Source organism: Rhinatrema bivittatum, chromosome 9 (assembly GCF_901001135.1).
Source record: "Rhinatrema bivittatum chromosome 9, aRhiBiv1.1, whole genome shotgun sequence".
NCBI lineage: Eukaryota > Metazoa > Chordata > Amphibia > Gymnophiona > Rhinatrematidae > Rhinatrema > Rhinatrema bivittatum.
Window position 1 is genome coordinate 6,766,548 of NC_042623.1, and position 16,632 is coordinate 6,783,179.

General features: G+C 42.6%; 1 protein-coding gene across 1 annotated transcript in view; it reads right to left on the reverse strand.

The window, feature by feature from the left end:
• Nucleotides 1-16,632, reverse strand: part of SEMA3D (semaphorin 3D) — a 263,507-nt gene that overhangs the window by 80,366 nt on the left and 166,509 nt on the right. Inside the window, exon 8 of the mRNA XM_029615995.1 lies at nucleotides 16,315-16,457. Coding sequence (XP_029471855.1) covers nucleotides 16,315-16,457 — 143 coding nt within the window. The remainder of the gene's footprint in view (nucleotides 1-16,314; nucleotides 16,458-16,632) is intronic.

Genomic DNA, 16,632 nt, shown 5'->3' on the forward strand with positions numbered 1-16,632 from the left:
TTAACAGACCACATCTATTATGGAAGGCTTGAAAAAGACACCGAAACGTGGCTGTGTTTCCAGTAACACTACCTGCCTCCCATCTCCTTAAATCACTGTTTGAATGTATAGCATATTTTATTATAGGAAAAAGTTAGAAAAGAACTTTAAAATTCAGATATTTTCATATGAAATCAATTATATGTAATCTGACTCAAAACAACTTTAGTTTGCCACTAATCATGCTGGCTGATTTCCAAACGATTGTACTTTAGTATTTAAGCAGTTACCCGAGTAAAATTAAGGGCTGAAATTGCCCTGCTCTCTGCGGGTAAAATCACCCAAGCTATTTCCCAGAGCGGCCGAAAAGAGACAAGGCTGGGAGTTTCCTTTTGAAAAGTTCCCGTGTGATTTATAAATGGCCCATGAAACGTGTTTCTTTCAACCGGAATTCAGAGCACCAGCTACACTTCAGTATCTTTTATGCCTCTTTGCAGATGAGCAACAACATGAAAATGATGCCTCTGTATTTCATAAACAAAGAGTAAACTGCTTCTAATTAATCCCTAGGAAGTGGAATGGACCAGGCACCTTTCCGAAAGTCTTTACCACTTAGGAAAACCTCTTTAAGGACCCTAATCAAGATAGCACTTCAAACCAATATGAACCAATTCACATGTGGGGCAAAGGGGAGCCATGGACATTCCTTTGAGAAAAGGCATCATTTTGAATTTTGGCAATGGCAGGGCAAAGGTGATGGGGCATTGCTCCTGCCCCTGAAGACATTGGCTTGCTTTCCATTAGGCGGAGTCTGGTTGGTTCCAGGGGCCCACATTTTTAGAGTTGAGTAGGAGACTGGGTTAGGGATGAGGTAGAGCCTTCCACTTAGTCTGGCAGTGCTCGGGGGTGGGTTATGCTGGGGCACTTGGGAGGAGCTACAATGAATCACCTTTGTTTTAGGGATGAAAAGTTGAGCTTGGGGAAGGTGAACGTGGAAGCTACATGCAGCTTTAGGAATTCAAGGGAAAGGAAAATGCATCAGCAGGCACATTATTCTGCTGATGAGGGCAGGGAAAACGTCATTAGACTTCTTGAGATGTAGTTAAACTTTCAAAGGAATAGCGTGGATCACAAGTGAGAGAATAAGCTGCTTTGCATGCAATGCAGCTCATAAATATTATACTCACACTGGAACTCAATTCTTTTCAGATATCGGCAACAGTTGCATGTTAAATGCTGAATTTAGCATGTACACATTTTACCTCAAGACTGCAGCTTAGTAAATAGGCCCCTTTTCTCCCTTTGCATCATATGAGTACATTTTCAAAGGGGTTCCACGTGGAAAAGTAGCAGATAGGCGCATAAGTAGCATGTATTCGTATAGCTGCTATTTTATTAACAAGAAAAGTATGTGCCTATTTTCAGTTTTGTGTGCACATTTTACCGGCAAATAAAAAGAGGTGGTCTAGCGGCATTCTGGGGTGGGAAGAAGAAAAGTGCGTGAAAGTTGCTATATTATACGAAGTTTATGCATATAAATCGTCAAACATGTTCACGCCTGCTGATTGACTAGCACAAGTGAAAGCGGGCTCGTCTGCTGCATGCAGTGTTTGGGTGGGAGGTCTGTTGAACCCGTGGGGGAGGGGGGGGCGGTTCCAGGATGAAGTGCTGGAGGGTCTGGGTGAACTGGTGATGGACTGGGTGAACTGGCAAAGATATCGGGAAACTGGAGATTTCAAGTTCTTACACAAGTATTTTCAAAATGGTACATGCATACCTTATAAACTACCTGCCTGCACATGACACAAACATGTTATTTTTTTTAAATCTAAAATGCATATTCATGTTTATAAAAAAGGTAGAAAAGTGAGCTCTTTCATTGCATTGGAAATATTTGCTGGTGCTGAAACATATGCATATACATTCAGAGCATAATTATATGGTATTTTATTAAGTGTGCAAGTGGTGCTTCATAGCTTATAAAATAATAAGATAAATCCGCACCCGTCCACCTATGTGCACAAATGCAGTACCATGAATAGGTTTAGAAGGCTTCCCGATTGTGAGCTCATGTAGCACCCTAGTTTAGTGCAATTCAATAATAAATACAAAGGCTAGATTCCAGACTAGTGAGGGCATATTCTACCTCATTCAAACATTAGCAATGCTTATTCTGTTCTAATTCCACGCCCACAAAGTAAAATATTAAATCACTGTATAACATGGATGGGCCATCTCTGACAGTCAAGAGCCACAAAAAGGTTTGATTTTTGGGATATCCACAATGAATATGCATGAGCTATATCTGCATACAATGCAAGTAGTGCATGCAAATGTATTTCATGCATATTCACAGTGGACAGTCAGAAAACCAGACCTCTTTGTGGCTCTTGAGGACTGAAGCTGACCAGCCCCGTCATATACAATTAGCACATGACAAAAACAATCCAAATCAAAATATAAGCAATATAAAGAAAAACAAACAACAAGCCAAATTTTAAAAAACAAAATATAAATATAAAATATAAATGAAAAAGTAAAAAAAAATTAGATGTGCAACCAAAATATTTGTGCCATAGGAAATGGCCTGGGCCTGGATCTGGCTGGCACCATTTTGTATTCATTTATTTATTTAATGATTTTTTTTTAATATATCACACCCTACAAACAATGTTGATTGGGGAGGTTTAGAATATAACATTCACAATGTTAGATAATAAAACTACTTAGAACAATTAAAACAATAATAAAATCATCAAACAATATAACAACTTAAAATATACAATGAAAAATTTACGGGAAAAATAACCCATACTTCTGGACATACCTCAGTATATTAATCAATGTTGACAGAAACCTTTTCATCCTGTGTCACCAACAGTGGCGTAGCCACGGGTGGGCCTGGGTGGGCAGGTGCCCACCCAACTTAGACCCAGGCCCACCCAACTGGCACCGGAACTGCAAGGCTGTCGCGGGATCCCATCCCCGCGACAGCGAACAAGAGAACCCACGCCTCGCGCGCCATCACTGCACACGTGGGGAAGCGCTGCTGCGGCCGTATGGCCAACCGGTCTTCCTGTTCGGGGGGGGAGTGGAAGCGCCGCGCGCAGCTTCCGCTTCCTCCCCCCAATGCAGGAAGATCAGCTGCCTCTCCTGCTGCCACCCGTTCTCCTGCTATCTTCGGGTCAAACGGCCCGCCGAACTTCCTGTTTGGGGGAGCGGAAGCGCCGCGCACAGCTTCCACTCCCCCAAAGCAGGAAGATCAGCTGCCTCTCCTGCTGCCACCGGCCTCCTGCTATCTTCGGGCATCGGGCCGTACTGCCCGCCGAACTTCCTGTCGGGGGGGGGGGAGGGAGGAAGCGGAGGAAGCGGACGTTCCCCCCCCCCGACAGGAAGTTCGGCGGGCAGTACGGCCCGACGCCCGAAGATAGCAGGAGGCCGGTGGCAGCAGGAGAGGCAGCTGATCTTCCTGCTCTGGGGGAGAAAGCGGAAGCTGTGCACGTGCTTGAATGTGTATGTGTGGATGAGAATGGGAGTGTGTGTGGGTGAAAACTGGAGCCTGGGTGCGTATGTGGGTGAGAATGGAAGCTTGAATATGTGGGTGAATGGGAGCTCAAATGTGTGTATGTGTGGTTGAGAATGGGAGCCTGGGTTTGTGGGTGGGTGAGAATGGGAGCTTGAATGTGTGTATATATGGGTGAGAATGAGAGCCTGGGTTTGTGTGGGTGGGTGAGAATGGAAGCTTGAATATGTGGATAAGAATGGGTGCTTGAATGTGTGTATGTGTGGGTGAGAATAGTACCTTAAATGTGTATATGTATGGATGAGAATGGGAGCTTGAATATGTATGGGTGAGACTGGGAGCATGGGTTTGTGGGTGAGAATGGGAGTCTGGGTTTATGTGTGTGGGTGAGAATGGGTGCCTGGATGTGCGTCTGTGTGTGCATAAGAATATAAGCCTGGGGAGGGGTGAGAAAGTGAGAACTTGAATGTGAGCTTGTGGGGGGGGCGGGGAGAGCATATGAGAGTGACAGCTTGAGTGTGTGAGAGGGAGTCTGTGAGAGAAAGCGTGTATGTGTGTGTGTGGAAGGGAAGAAGACAGTAATAGAAGAAAGACACTGAAAAGGAATTAGGAAATGAGCTATAAGGGAAAAAATGGGAAAAAGAGACCAGGACCAACTGATTAGAAAAATACAAAGATCAGACGACAAAAGTAAAAAATATATATATATATATTTTGAGATGTTAGCAATTTAAATATAAGCAACACAACCGCTCTCTCAAAATTTATGGAAGGTAGTAGCAGTGTATAAAATCATAATAATAAGAAGGGTAAAGTACCACAAATCACCGTGAATTATGTTTGTATCATTAAGTAGACCTTATACTTAGGTGTAGATGTGAATGCTGTTCTGCATAATTTGGCATTATTTATCAGTAAAAAAACAACTAGTAGACCTGCATGCCTACAGCCCACCCATGTTAACCTTGTGCCCACCCAAAAAATCAATTCTGGCTACGCCACTGGTCACCAAAAGCTTTTTTAAAGAGGTGTGTTTTTAATTTTTTTTAAAAACTCTTTAATACTAGATCTTAAGTGGAGAAAGTCAGGCAAAGCATTCCAGAGGGTGGGCTCAACAATAGAAAAATCACACTTTCTAGTGACATCAGGTCTAGCTATCTTAGTAGTAGGAATGTCTAGAAGATTTTTATTTGCTGAACGGAGATTTCTACCAGGTTTATAGGCACGTAAGGTTGTACATAGCCAGACAGAAGAGTTATTATATATTAAATTGTGAATGGGAGAATTTTGAACTGTATACAAAAGGATCAGAGGATGGGTGTGATACATGTTGGGTAAAATGTGTTAATATTCAAGCAGCTGCATTCTGAATTAATTGAAGTAGTCGGATTGAATTAGCTGGAAGGCCTATGTAGAGGGCACTACAGTTATCTAGACCAGTGAGAATCAGAGCGTGTAAGTCTATGCGAAAATCATCTCTATCAAGAAACGGCTTTAGCCGTTTCAATAAATGAATTTTGAAGAATGAGGAATTAAGAACTGTGAATATATGATAGGTCATGGACAGCTCTTCATCTAATGTTACACCGAGGTTTCTGGCTTTTTGTGTGATTGACATAAAATGGCCATCAACTTTCAATATACTTGGAGGGCAATAAGATGAATTTGGGATAGTGGTTAAATGAATAATTTCAGTGTTTGATGTCTTCAGTTTCAGATGTTGTGAGATAACCAAATGTTCACAGAATTTATGCAGAGAGTGATGAAGGACATAGTGTTATCCCAAGAAACATATGAAATAAAAAATTGTATATCATTTGTCTAGACTCTGAAATCTATGCCCAACCCAGATAGAAGATGGCAGAGTGGGAGCAGATATATATTGAAAAGTAAGGCTGTGAGAGAGCAGAGCCTTTTGGGACACCTGAAGAAAGGAGTATCAATTTGAATTATGTGCACCAATGTTTATTTGTTGAGGGCAATTCAGTAAGTATGAGGTAATCCATGTATGTACAGTGCCTGTAATTCCAATGGATTCCAAATCTGTAAGAAAGATTGTGTGGACCAGTGTGTCAAATGCTGCAGATATGTCTAATAAAAGTAAAATGTAATGGGTATTTGAATGAAAACCTCTTACGATTCTATCAAATGATGATGGCAGTAATGTTTTGGTACTGTGGCCTTATCTGAAGCCTTGCTGATTGGGCTGTAATGTGGAATTCTCGTTTATATAATCTGTCAACTGAAACAGAACAACAGATTCCATGATTTTTGCTAGGGCTGTAAGCGAAGCAATTGGATGAAAATTAGAAAAGTTAGTCGAATCGAAGAGTTTCTTTTCTGGAACAGGAAAAATTGATGTTTGTTTCAAGGCCTCAGGAAATATGCCAAAGTTAAGAGATAGTTTTACCAAATGAGATAAAGGTAGAGAGATGTGATCACGGGCAGCTTTTAATAAGTCAGGCGAGGACTTAATGGAATAGATGAAGGCTTCATTTTTGATCAAATTTAGATGGTCAGGGAGCCTACCTCTTGAAAGGCCTCACAGGTATAGGATGTTAATGAAATATTAAGTTTACCATTTGCCTGCCGAATTTTCTCTGAGTAATAAGAATTTTTTGCTTTATCAATTTGTTTTCTATATTTAGCCAAAAAAGCCAGGTAGGTGTTTTTCTGTTCAATCAGAGGATTTTTTCACCAGCATCGCTCGTGGTACCTTAATTTTTTTTTTTAAACTTCTCAGGTGTACAGCAGCAATGAACAATGATAGCCGTCTCGCTCTGCCCGCAGCATTGGCAAGAGCAGCAGCTGTAGTGCAGGAGCGACCAGGGATCAGCATGAAGACATTTTCAACAAGAAGATAAGAGGGCTGGAAGGGGTAGGAGACAGGCCGGGGGAGGGTTGTTTGGCAGCAGTGACAACTTTTTCTTTAACAAAATGAAGGAAAAGAAACTCAAACTTGTGCGTTATTCTTTTCTGACATTTTAAACACAAAAATGAGGAGACACAGAATGGAATGTGGCACACAGGTTGCTATGCAAGAAGTGTGATTGCAGTCAGGAGACCCGTCATCCTTCCTAGGCCAGAAAGCAAGGGGCTTGCTCTCCAGAGCAGCTGTCCCTAAGGACAGATTAATGCCCAGACCATAAACTCCAAGCACTGCAACTCTTGCTTTGGTCAGCCGAAGGATAGCACGGTGATGCAGCGGCCATTAGTTTGACTTTCTGCCAGGAACACTTAGGTTTAACAAACATTTCTGCTAATCAGTTAATATCCAAACAGCTTAGGTACAGTGCTTGGGAGAGAATGCAAATATAAAAAGTATGAACTATCCTAAAACACGGGCTCCTGTTTTCAATAGGTCTTCTGTGCCTCTGGGAAAATCGTCTTGAACGCAGAACCCCCCCGGATTCGTAGAAAATGAACACTTCTTGAAATATGCACCACACAACCAAAAGAAATTAGGCTCCTTGAGTGTTTCATTGTTCTGCACTCTTAAGAACAATCTTGTTAGATTAATTGTCTTGATGATATATTATAGTTTGAGAACAAATTGTACATTCCATCCCAGCACTCGAGTATTTGGCTCATCAACTTGCAATAACATCTACACATGGGCCAGAGATAGCCCGCAGTAGGGAACAGTTCTCTTAGCCAGGCTTTTAAATCTTCCTGCTCATGCAAACAATTTTGTCACTCCGGGCTCCGGACTGGGGATTGTGTTTCTCAACTTTTTCAGACAGTACTGTGGCCTCTCTACACTAAATAAGATTAGGAAGTGATCATGCATAACCAAGGTTCCCCTTCAAATATTTATACTTCCACCATCATAGTTGATGACCCTCAATTTAATCGTCACTGATAACCATACTCTTTAAATCTTCTCAGTCCTGCTGCTGCTGCTGCTGCTGCCCTAACTCTACACCTCTGCTTTTGTTGTGTATCTTGTCTGTTGGCCATGATTAAATTATAAGCTCCAAGGAATAGGGATTATCAATCATTTACTTATATTCCACCTTTCATGACACTTCAAAGTGGATTACTTTCAGGTACTGTAGGTTTTTCCCTATCCCCAGAGGTGTTACTAATGACTAATATGCAGGGACTGGGAGAGGGGTGATGGAGTCTGGAGATCTGAAGGCAGCGAAGCAATGGGACAAGGCGATAGCTAAATCCATAAGGATGCTGGGCTGCAGAGAGAGAGGGATAACAAATTAGAAAAAAGGAGGTGATAGTCCCCTTGTACAGGTCCTTGGTGAGGCCTCACCTGGAGTACTGTGTTCAGCTCTGGAGACTGAATCTCAAAAGGGACAGAGACAGGATGGAGGCGGTCCAGAAAAGGGCGACCAAAATGTTGTGGGGTCTGCATCACAAGACCTATGAGGAGAGGCTGAAGGATTTAAATATATATACTCAGGAGGAGAGGAGGTGCAGGGGAGATATGATACAGACTTCAGGTATCTGAAAGGTTTTAATGATGCTCGAACTTCAAGTTTTTTCCACTGAAAAGGAAACTGTAAAACAAATGAAATGAAATTCAGGGGGGACGATTCAGAACCAAGGTCAGGAAATATTTCTTCATGGATAGGGGGACGGAAGCCTGTTATGCCCTCCCGGACAAGGTGGTAAGAACAAAACAGTAAATGAATTGAAAAAGGCATGGGATAAACATGGAGGATCCCTAAAGGCTTGAAGTTAGAAATGAAGAAAAAGGAGTAACCTATGATAAATTTAGGTGTAACATTTCTGCATGGGGATAATCTCTATGAAGAGGCAGTTACTACCATAAGCCACTAACTGGGCAGACTGGATGGGCTGATCTTTACTATGTAACAATGAGGGAAGATAACTTTCAAAGAATTCTGTGTGGCCCCATATATAGGCGTATATGGGATGTGCTTATATAATATAGTATTATATTAATTGCACATATCTGGTCTATGCAGATTATAAACTACAAATATGTCCACCTCCCAACATATACACATGTATGGGCATGTGGTTATTTACTATAATATTATATAAAATGCATGTATCTGATCTATGCAGATTATAAGAACATAAGAACATGCCATACTTGGGTCAGACCAAGGGTCCATCAAGCCCAGCATCCTGTTTCCAACAGTGGCCAATCCAGGCCATATGAACCTGGCAATTACCCCAAAACTAAGTCTATTCCATGTTACCATTGCTAATGGCAGTGGTTATTCCCTAAGTAAACTTAATAGCAGGTAATGGACTTCTCTTCCAAGAACTTATCCAATCCTTTTTTAAACACAGCTATACTAACTGCACTGACCACATCCTCTGGCAACAAATTCCAGAGTTTAATTGTGCGTTGAGTAAAAAAGAACTTTCTCCGATTAGTTTTAAATGTGCCCCATGCTAACTTCATGGAGTGCCCCCTAGTCTTTCTATTATCCGAAAGAGTAAATAACCGATTCACATCTACCCGTTCTAGACCTCTCATGATTTTAAACACCTCTATCATATCCCCCCTCAGCCGTCTCTTCTCCAAGCTGAAAAGTCCTAACCTCTTCAGCCTTTCCTCATAGGGGAGCTGTTCCATTCCCTTTATCATTTTGGTCGCCCTTCTCTGTACCTTCTCCATCGCAATTATATCTTTTTTGAGATGCGGCAACCAGAATTGTACACAATATTCAAAGTGCGGTCTCACCATGGAGCGATACAGAGGCTTTATGACATTTTCCGTTTTATTCACCATTCCCTTCCTAATAGTTCCCAACATTCTGTTTGCTTTTTTGACTTCCGCAGCACACTGAGCTGATCATTTCAAAATACACATATGTCCACCTCCCAACATACACACATATATGGGTACGAGGTTATTTACTGTAGTATTTTATAAACTGCACTTATATGATCTATGCAGATTATAAAGTACAGATATGTCCACCTCCCAGCATTCACACATATATGGGCAAGAGGTTATTTACTATAGTATTATATAAATTGCATGTATCTGATCTACGCAGATTATAAACTACACATATGTCCACCTCCCAACATACACATGTAGGTTTCAGCAATCCATTGACAGCGCAGCCTTTTCCTATTTAATTTATAAACTTTGACTCATATATTTTAAAGCAGAAAAAATATGACTTCACATAAAAACCTGATTTCTACATGGAAGTTGGTTTATTTGAACATATACATGCAGACTTGAAAGGAGCAGTCTGCCGATACCTCCACCAGTTTGCCTAGTCTGTCTTCAGTTCTTTGAGACCCTCCCCCCAGCTTCCCCAGACCTCCCAGCCAAGAACAGCAGACAAAAGATGTGTCTGATATTAACTGCACAAGATAATAAGCCGGAGCAAAATTGCATTGCTAAACTGCCTAATGTATTTGCGTAAATATGTTTTACACGTGAACCTGCTGACCCTGCCCCAGAATTTGCAGGTAAATGTGTGCATGAAATAAAAAATGTGCATGTACTTTTGATGTTTATAAAATGGCATGTACCTGAGGCAATGGAGAATAAAGTGACTTGTCTGAGGTCACAAGGAATCTCAGTGGGATTTGAACCCTGGCTTCCTTGCTTTAGAAGACTCAAAACAAAAATAAGCAAAGGGAGAGTTATGCGTTCACAAAGGATAAAATTATTCTCCCAAACTAATCACTTAACTTTGATGCACGTACTTAATGCTGAAAAATGATTTATAAATTTTGTAACAGGGAGGAAAAGACCTCAGAATCCAGCAAGAAAGATTTTACAATATCTGGAGAACTTGCTTCAGATATTGTAATCACAGGTCCAAAAACCTCCCAAACCAACCTATTCTTTACTGCTGCAAATTCATTTTTATTATTTTTCATTTTAACAAAATTGATCAAAAACTTTAAGTATCTTGAACAGTTGCTGCGCCCGTCGGTCGCAGGCGGCTGCGACCTTTGCTGCTCACCTCCTTTCTCTATGCAGCTCCGAGTCTGGGGAGAATGGCGGCCTCCGCTTCCACACGCCGACCCTCATGGCGTGCCCGGGACGTCGTGGGCGATCCAGGCAGCCATCTTACATCCGGGGTTACCTAAGGCACGCGCGTGCGCCTGCCCTCTCCTTGAACGCGTCACGGCGGGAACCTCGGGGGCGACACCCCCCCTCCCCCCCCTGCATGACGTCATGCGCTTACCATACTTAAGCTCCGCTGACTTCTTGCGCTACGAGTTAGCAAGGATTCCGGTCCTGCTATTTCCGCCACATTGGGACTCCGTCTCACTATCCTACTGGGTAACCTAGGTACACGCTGCTCGGGGGGGGGGGGGGGGAGGCTTGCCGCACTCAGGGCTATCCGCTCCTCGGAGAGCCATTACTCTCTGCTTCTCTGTTCCAGTGAGTTCCTGCATCATTCTCGGACGACCCTTATTGTCCTTGTTCGGACCTCCTCGGTGCCTGATCCTCCATCTATTTCCACAGTACCAGCGTGAATACGGAACCTGCTCTTCTACCTTTGTGGCACTGATCCCTGGGTTACCCCGCTTGCGGGCCACTACCGGATCCCCCAGCCTTATGCAGCTTTCCATTGGCTTCTGGCCCACCCCGCGCTGCGGACCTCTACCGGAGTGCCAGCACAAGCTACGCCTAGAGAAGGTATTCATTGAACTACTCCTCGCTGAGGATTCTACTCGGACAGACCAACTGCAGGTTACCCTCTCGGGCACTGACTCTATTGATCCACTCCTCAGATCCTCATCTGCTGTATAATAAAGCTATTTCCTCTGTTGTCCATCGCTGCTGAGACCTTGCCTGTTGTGGTAAGGGCCCACAGGGAGGAGCCCTGTGGGTGGAGTCTTCACTCGCCATGACCCAAGAGCCCACTTCATAAGAACATAAGAAGTTGCCATACTGGGTCAGACCAAGGGTCCATCAAGCCCAGCATCCTGTTTCCAACAGAGGCCAATCCAGGCCATAAGAACCTGGCAAGTACCCAAAAACTAAGTCTATTCCATGTTACTGTTTCTAGTAATAGCAGTGGCTATTTTCTAAGTCAGCTTAATTATAGCAGATAATGCACTACTCCTCCAAGAACTTATCCAATCCTTTTTTAAACCCAGCTACACTAACTGCACTAACCACATCCTCTGGCAACAAATTCCAGAGTTTAATTGTGCGTTGTGTGAAAAGAACTTTCTCCGATTAGTTTTAAATGTGCCCCATGCTAACTTCATGGAGTGCCCCCTAGTCCTTCTACTATCCGAAAGAGTAAATAACCGATTCACATCTACCCGTTCTAGACCTCTCATGATTTTAAACACCTCTATCATATCCCCCCTCAGTCGTCTCTTCTCCAAGCTGAAAAGTCCTAACCTCTTTAGTCTTTCCTCATAGGGGAGTTGTTCCATTCCCCTTATCATTTTGGTTGCCCTTCTCTGTACCTTCTCCATCGCAATTATATCTTTTTTGAGATGCGGCGACCAGAATTCTAGTTCAAGGCACACAGAACGTAACAACAGTTAGCGCTAGACTGGCTGATGGCTAGCGTTTCGCATTGCTGCTGCTTCAGGGCAGCAATAAATAAATAAGGTGGATTTCTATATTCCTTCCAGCACTTGTCTTGCTCGGAGCTAAACGCTCTCCCAAAAGATTTTTTTGAAAATTCTGTGGTCTTGTCCTCCCTGTTACAAAATGTATAAATCATTTTTCAGCATTAAGTACGTGAATCAAAGTTACGTGATTAGTTTGGGAGAGTAATCTTATCCTTCCTTGCTCTCCAGCCTGATGCGTTAACGCTAGGCTACTCCTCACCTCTGCTCTGTGGTGCTGCACAGTGCTGCACACATCTGATATGTGCCATACAAATTAATAATCATAATAATTTAAAAAGTGGCCCAGACATATGCGCAAAATAAGATGTTGACAGTCCTGGTTAATTCCAGCATCAGTGAGGAGAAGATAGAAAGATGTTTGGCATCTTGAGAATGTGTGTGGGGAACAGTAAATGATAGTGAAGGATTGGGGGAGGGGGCAGCGAGAGGGACTATGCAATGCATACATCTTTCTCCATACACTACACCCGTGTCTTGGCGTCCTGACCGAATTACAAGAGACCATTAAGCTGCTCCTTCTCCTAGTTTTGAGATCACACCATGTCTGGATGATAAACCTGCAGCCCTGCGACAGCTCCAGAAATTTTGTATGGGGGACATATTCGGTGGCACGGTGAATTTCAGGATGAGCAAGCACTAAATTCTCTTCCCTCTAACCATAAAAATGGTTCGGCCAGGCTGGGGAGGCAGCTGGGGGAGCAGTCTCCTTCTGGGGGACCTCGCTCCCCCTCTGGAGCCACCCCTACTGCAACCCAACCACACCAAAGAATCTGCAAAAGACTTTTCACGTCTCCAGGGTCCTATAAAGCACTTCCTTAGACCCATTGTCTGTCTATAAACACTTAGCGGAGCAAGGAAAATCTAGTCTAAGAAGAAATAATCATTAACCAGCTTCACATTCAACAGTAAGCTAGGCTAAGAGAAAATTTGAAAAGAAGCTTAATATAGAGGCAAAATCTAATACTAAACGTTTCAAGTACATTCAAAGCATGAAGTCTGTGAGGAAGTCAGTTAGCAAGGTTGGTGAACAAGGGGTAAACGGAATGCTCAGTGATGCCAAGACCATTCCAGAAAAAATAAATACATTCCTTGCTTCAGTCTTCACTGAGCAGGATGTTGGCGAGATATCCACATCAGAACCCTACTTTGATGGTGATGATTCAGAGGAACTGAAGCAAATCACTGTGAAACTAAAGAGTAATAAATCACTAGGCCTGGATGGTATTCACTCCAGACTTCCGAAAGTACTCAAATATGAAACTGAAGTCCTGTCACTAGTAATCTGTAACCTATCATTAAAAGCAAACACCGTAACTGACGACTAGAGGATGTTGGCCAATACAACATCAATTTTTGAAAAGAGCTCTGGGGTGACCCAGGAAATTGTGGACCAGTGAGCCTAATGTCATTGCTGGGCAAAGTGGTAGTAGCTACTCTTAGAAACACAATTACCAGACATATGGATAGACATGGCCCAATGGCAAAGAATTAATGGAGTGCTTTGTTACAGCCCAAAGCGGAAACCCATACATATACGTTTTGAAATTATTATTTTTACTATTTCAGGAGCTGCTGGCTCCTGCGGGGATGTTTGATAATTATTTATAGATAGTGAACTGGTCACAGACCATCCACTGCTTTCTACCAAAATGTTTTATCTGAGTAACAACATTCCGTAAGAATATGGGTTCATCCATGTGTTTCTGGGATTCTACAAGTTATAATGGTTTTATTGTTTTTCAGGAGCCGGAGTGGATGCTTGTCTGGTTTTCTGCTGACTTTATATTTTCTTCTAGTTTTGTACTTTGAAAATAAATCCCTGTATTCTTGCTGATTTTATATGATTTATTGTGATTTGTATGATTCATAACTCCTGATGCAGACAAATCTGACAAAAGATGCCCATGTCAGGTTTTATGGATGATGATTTTAATTTGTTTTAATTTTATTTGATTTATTTGCATTTATGTTAAAAGTGCATGTTAGAAATCTGCTTTGGACTTTAAAAAAACCCACAATATTGATTCTTCTGGTTTTTTACATCTTTTATACACTTGAAAGTGAATTTTCAAAATGTTACGTGTGTAAAAATGAACATATATACGCATAGGTTGCCTCTGCTCATGTACTTTGTATTTTATAAACATAAAAACGTGTGTATCTATCATGTGCATGTAAACGTGTAAAGAAAGGGTGGTTTAGGAGCATTCCGGCATGGATCCAAACCTTCAGGTGAAGGTGAATTGTAAAACAGACTGCAGAGAAGGCCTTGGTCCCATACAAATGTTTTGATGAGGGCAGACAGATTTAGTGGATACGAAGAGGATAGAATGAAACACGAGCAAGAGAGATGATGACAGCTCCAGCCGCCCACAAATCTTACTTATAATTTTAAAAAACAAACTTTTATTACAAGTCAGCCAGCGCATCTTTATTTCTCCGTCCTCCACCAGCACATAAATGCTCTTAAGACAGTGACACGTGCACGTGGGGCAGCGCATTAACCAGCGAATACGGCAAATTACATGTAATCTGTTCCGTAGAACAGTGAAAAAACAATATTTTCTGACTCCTTTATGGGAGTTCTTGGATATGTATTTTTTCAAAGAATTCCCATCACTTGACTATGGTTGATTTCGGCCCTCTGATGTCCCCAATCAAATGATAAGCTAATGATATGACAGAGCAGCGCGCCCTTTCTTCCGGCAAACATAGGACCCCCGTTTACTACATTTCTTTTCTCCATAGACAAAAAATGGGAAAATAAGTCTCAGTAAGCCTGGCGCGTAGCCACCTTCTGAATCCTGAGAATGGATTCATCCAAAGTCCACAAAACAGCCACCTTAGGGGGTCGTCCATAAATGGCGTCACCCTATTTTGACAGGAAATCAATCCCACACACCCCTCCTATCAGGCTTCATCTCCAAACCCTCTCGTCACAAAAGAGGTAACCCCCTCCCCACCCGTGGGAGTGTGACATCATTTACGGACGGGCACCTTACTGTCCTGACCACAATGCTAAGCTGGAGAGACAGGAAGTGGACGGGAGAAGGAGGCTGATTGCTGACCACCAGAGATCTTCAGGTGATGACGGCCACTGTAACCTTCATAAAATGGCCAGTAAGGTTCTGCGTAACTGTTTTCCTTCGTAACACAGCATTATTCCCACAGAAATGCCTCGTTTGGATTATTCACAGTAGCTACTTTTTACAAGAAATATGGAAAAATCCTTTAAAAAGTCTTAGGACAAATACTTTTTAGCTAATAATAGCAATAATCCCCTCTGGAAGATGAAGTTAATGCGCTGTCTTATTAAAGCTCGAAAGCAGATTTCTCAGATAGGGTATTAACTGCTAAGTTAATAAAAGAGAATAATAAACGCGCTGAACCACATTAGGGAAGTGCATTTGTTATAAACGAATGCATACAATTCAATAAACAAAGCCATTTTGGGTTCACTTCAGATGGAACAAACTCCAAAACCGCCTCCTACGGTGCCAGTTTTAAAGATGCACTTGCTGGGGCCTCGCTCCAGCACTTCATTCGTTTTTACAGGCAGCCAATGGGTAGAGGGAAAGTGGGGGGGGGTGTGGAGAGAGGTCCCTGGCTTTAGCATAACTTTACAGGGGGTGGGAAGTGCCCATGGAGGCCCCAGCCCTGGGAGTGGGGTCAGAGGGGTCTGCGCAGACACAACCAGGCTGGCCCAGCCCTGGCCTACATTTTACAGGCAGGAGGATTGCTGGAGAGCCGTGGGATGCCTGGTTTGGGTTTCTTATGTTTTGAGCTTTTTTGGGGAGTTTTAATATTAATTTCCTTTTTGGTAAATGAACCGAATGAAAAAAAAAATGAAACCAAAACATGCATGAAATGAAAATCAAACCAATCCGAAACTTTTTAATTCTGCACATCCCTGCTCCCTGACTTGACTTTAACAATCTGAAGAACATCCTTTTAAAAATAGAATTACATTAGTAATTTTACCCTGCCCTGAAAGCTCCTGGGATGCAGCCTGACCCAGTCCAGCACTCCTAAGGACGTCCTCTAGCAATAGCAAGGCAGAAGGGAACGGGACACCATGATCCCGCTCTCCCCATCTCATGAAGGAAGACGGAGGGAGAGCAAAGATTTGGAACTTCTGTGTTCCTAAATCACACCGAGCTGCAGGAGTTACTGGAAGAGGAAATAAAACATCGACATTGTATTCTGCTTAATATTTAGTGCTCCCCCCTACGGTAAATGTCCCTTACCTTACACACTCTTCCTACGCGAGAAAAGATAGCTCTGTCGGAGGTGCTGCTGTCCTGGGACGCCTCTCGGAAAAAGAAGTAGATCTTGTCGTCATCGGGATTGTACGTGTCCGAGATGGGATAAACTGCCACAAACTTTGCTCCTGAAACGAAAAGGGCGACATCAAAAGTCCATATTTAAAGCCCACATCGCCAGAGACTTCGGCAATTGCTATCATCCTCATCATCAGTAACGTGTGCTTTGCCCATGAAGCTGAGATCCTAAAGAACGATCCTCCCAGTGAGGGGGTAAAGTGAACACACGTAACTTTACAGAGA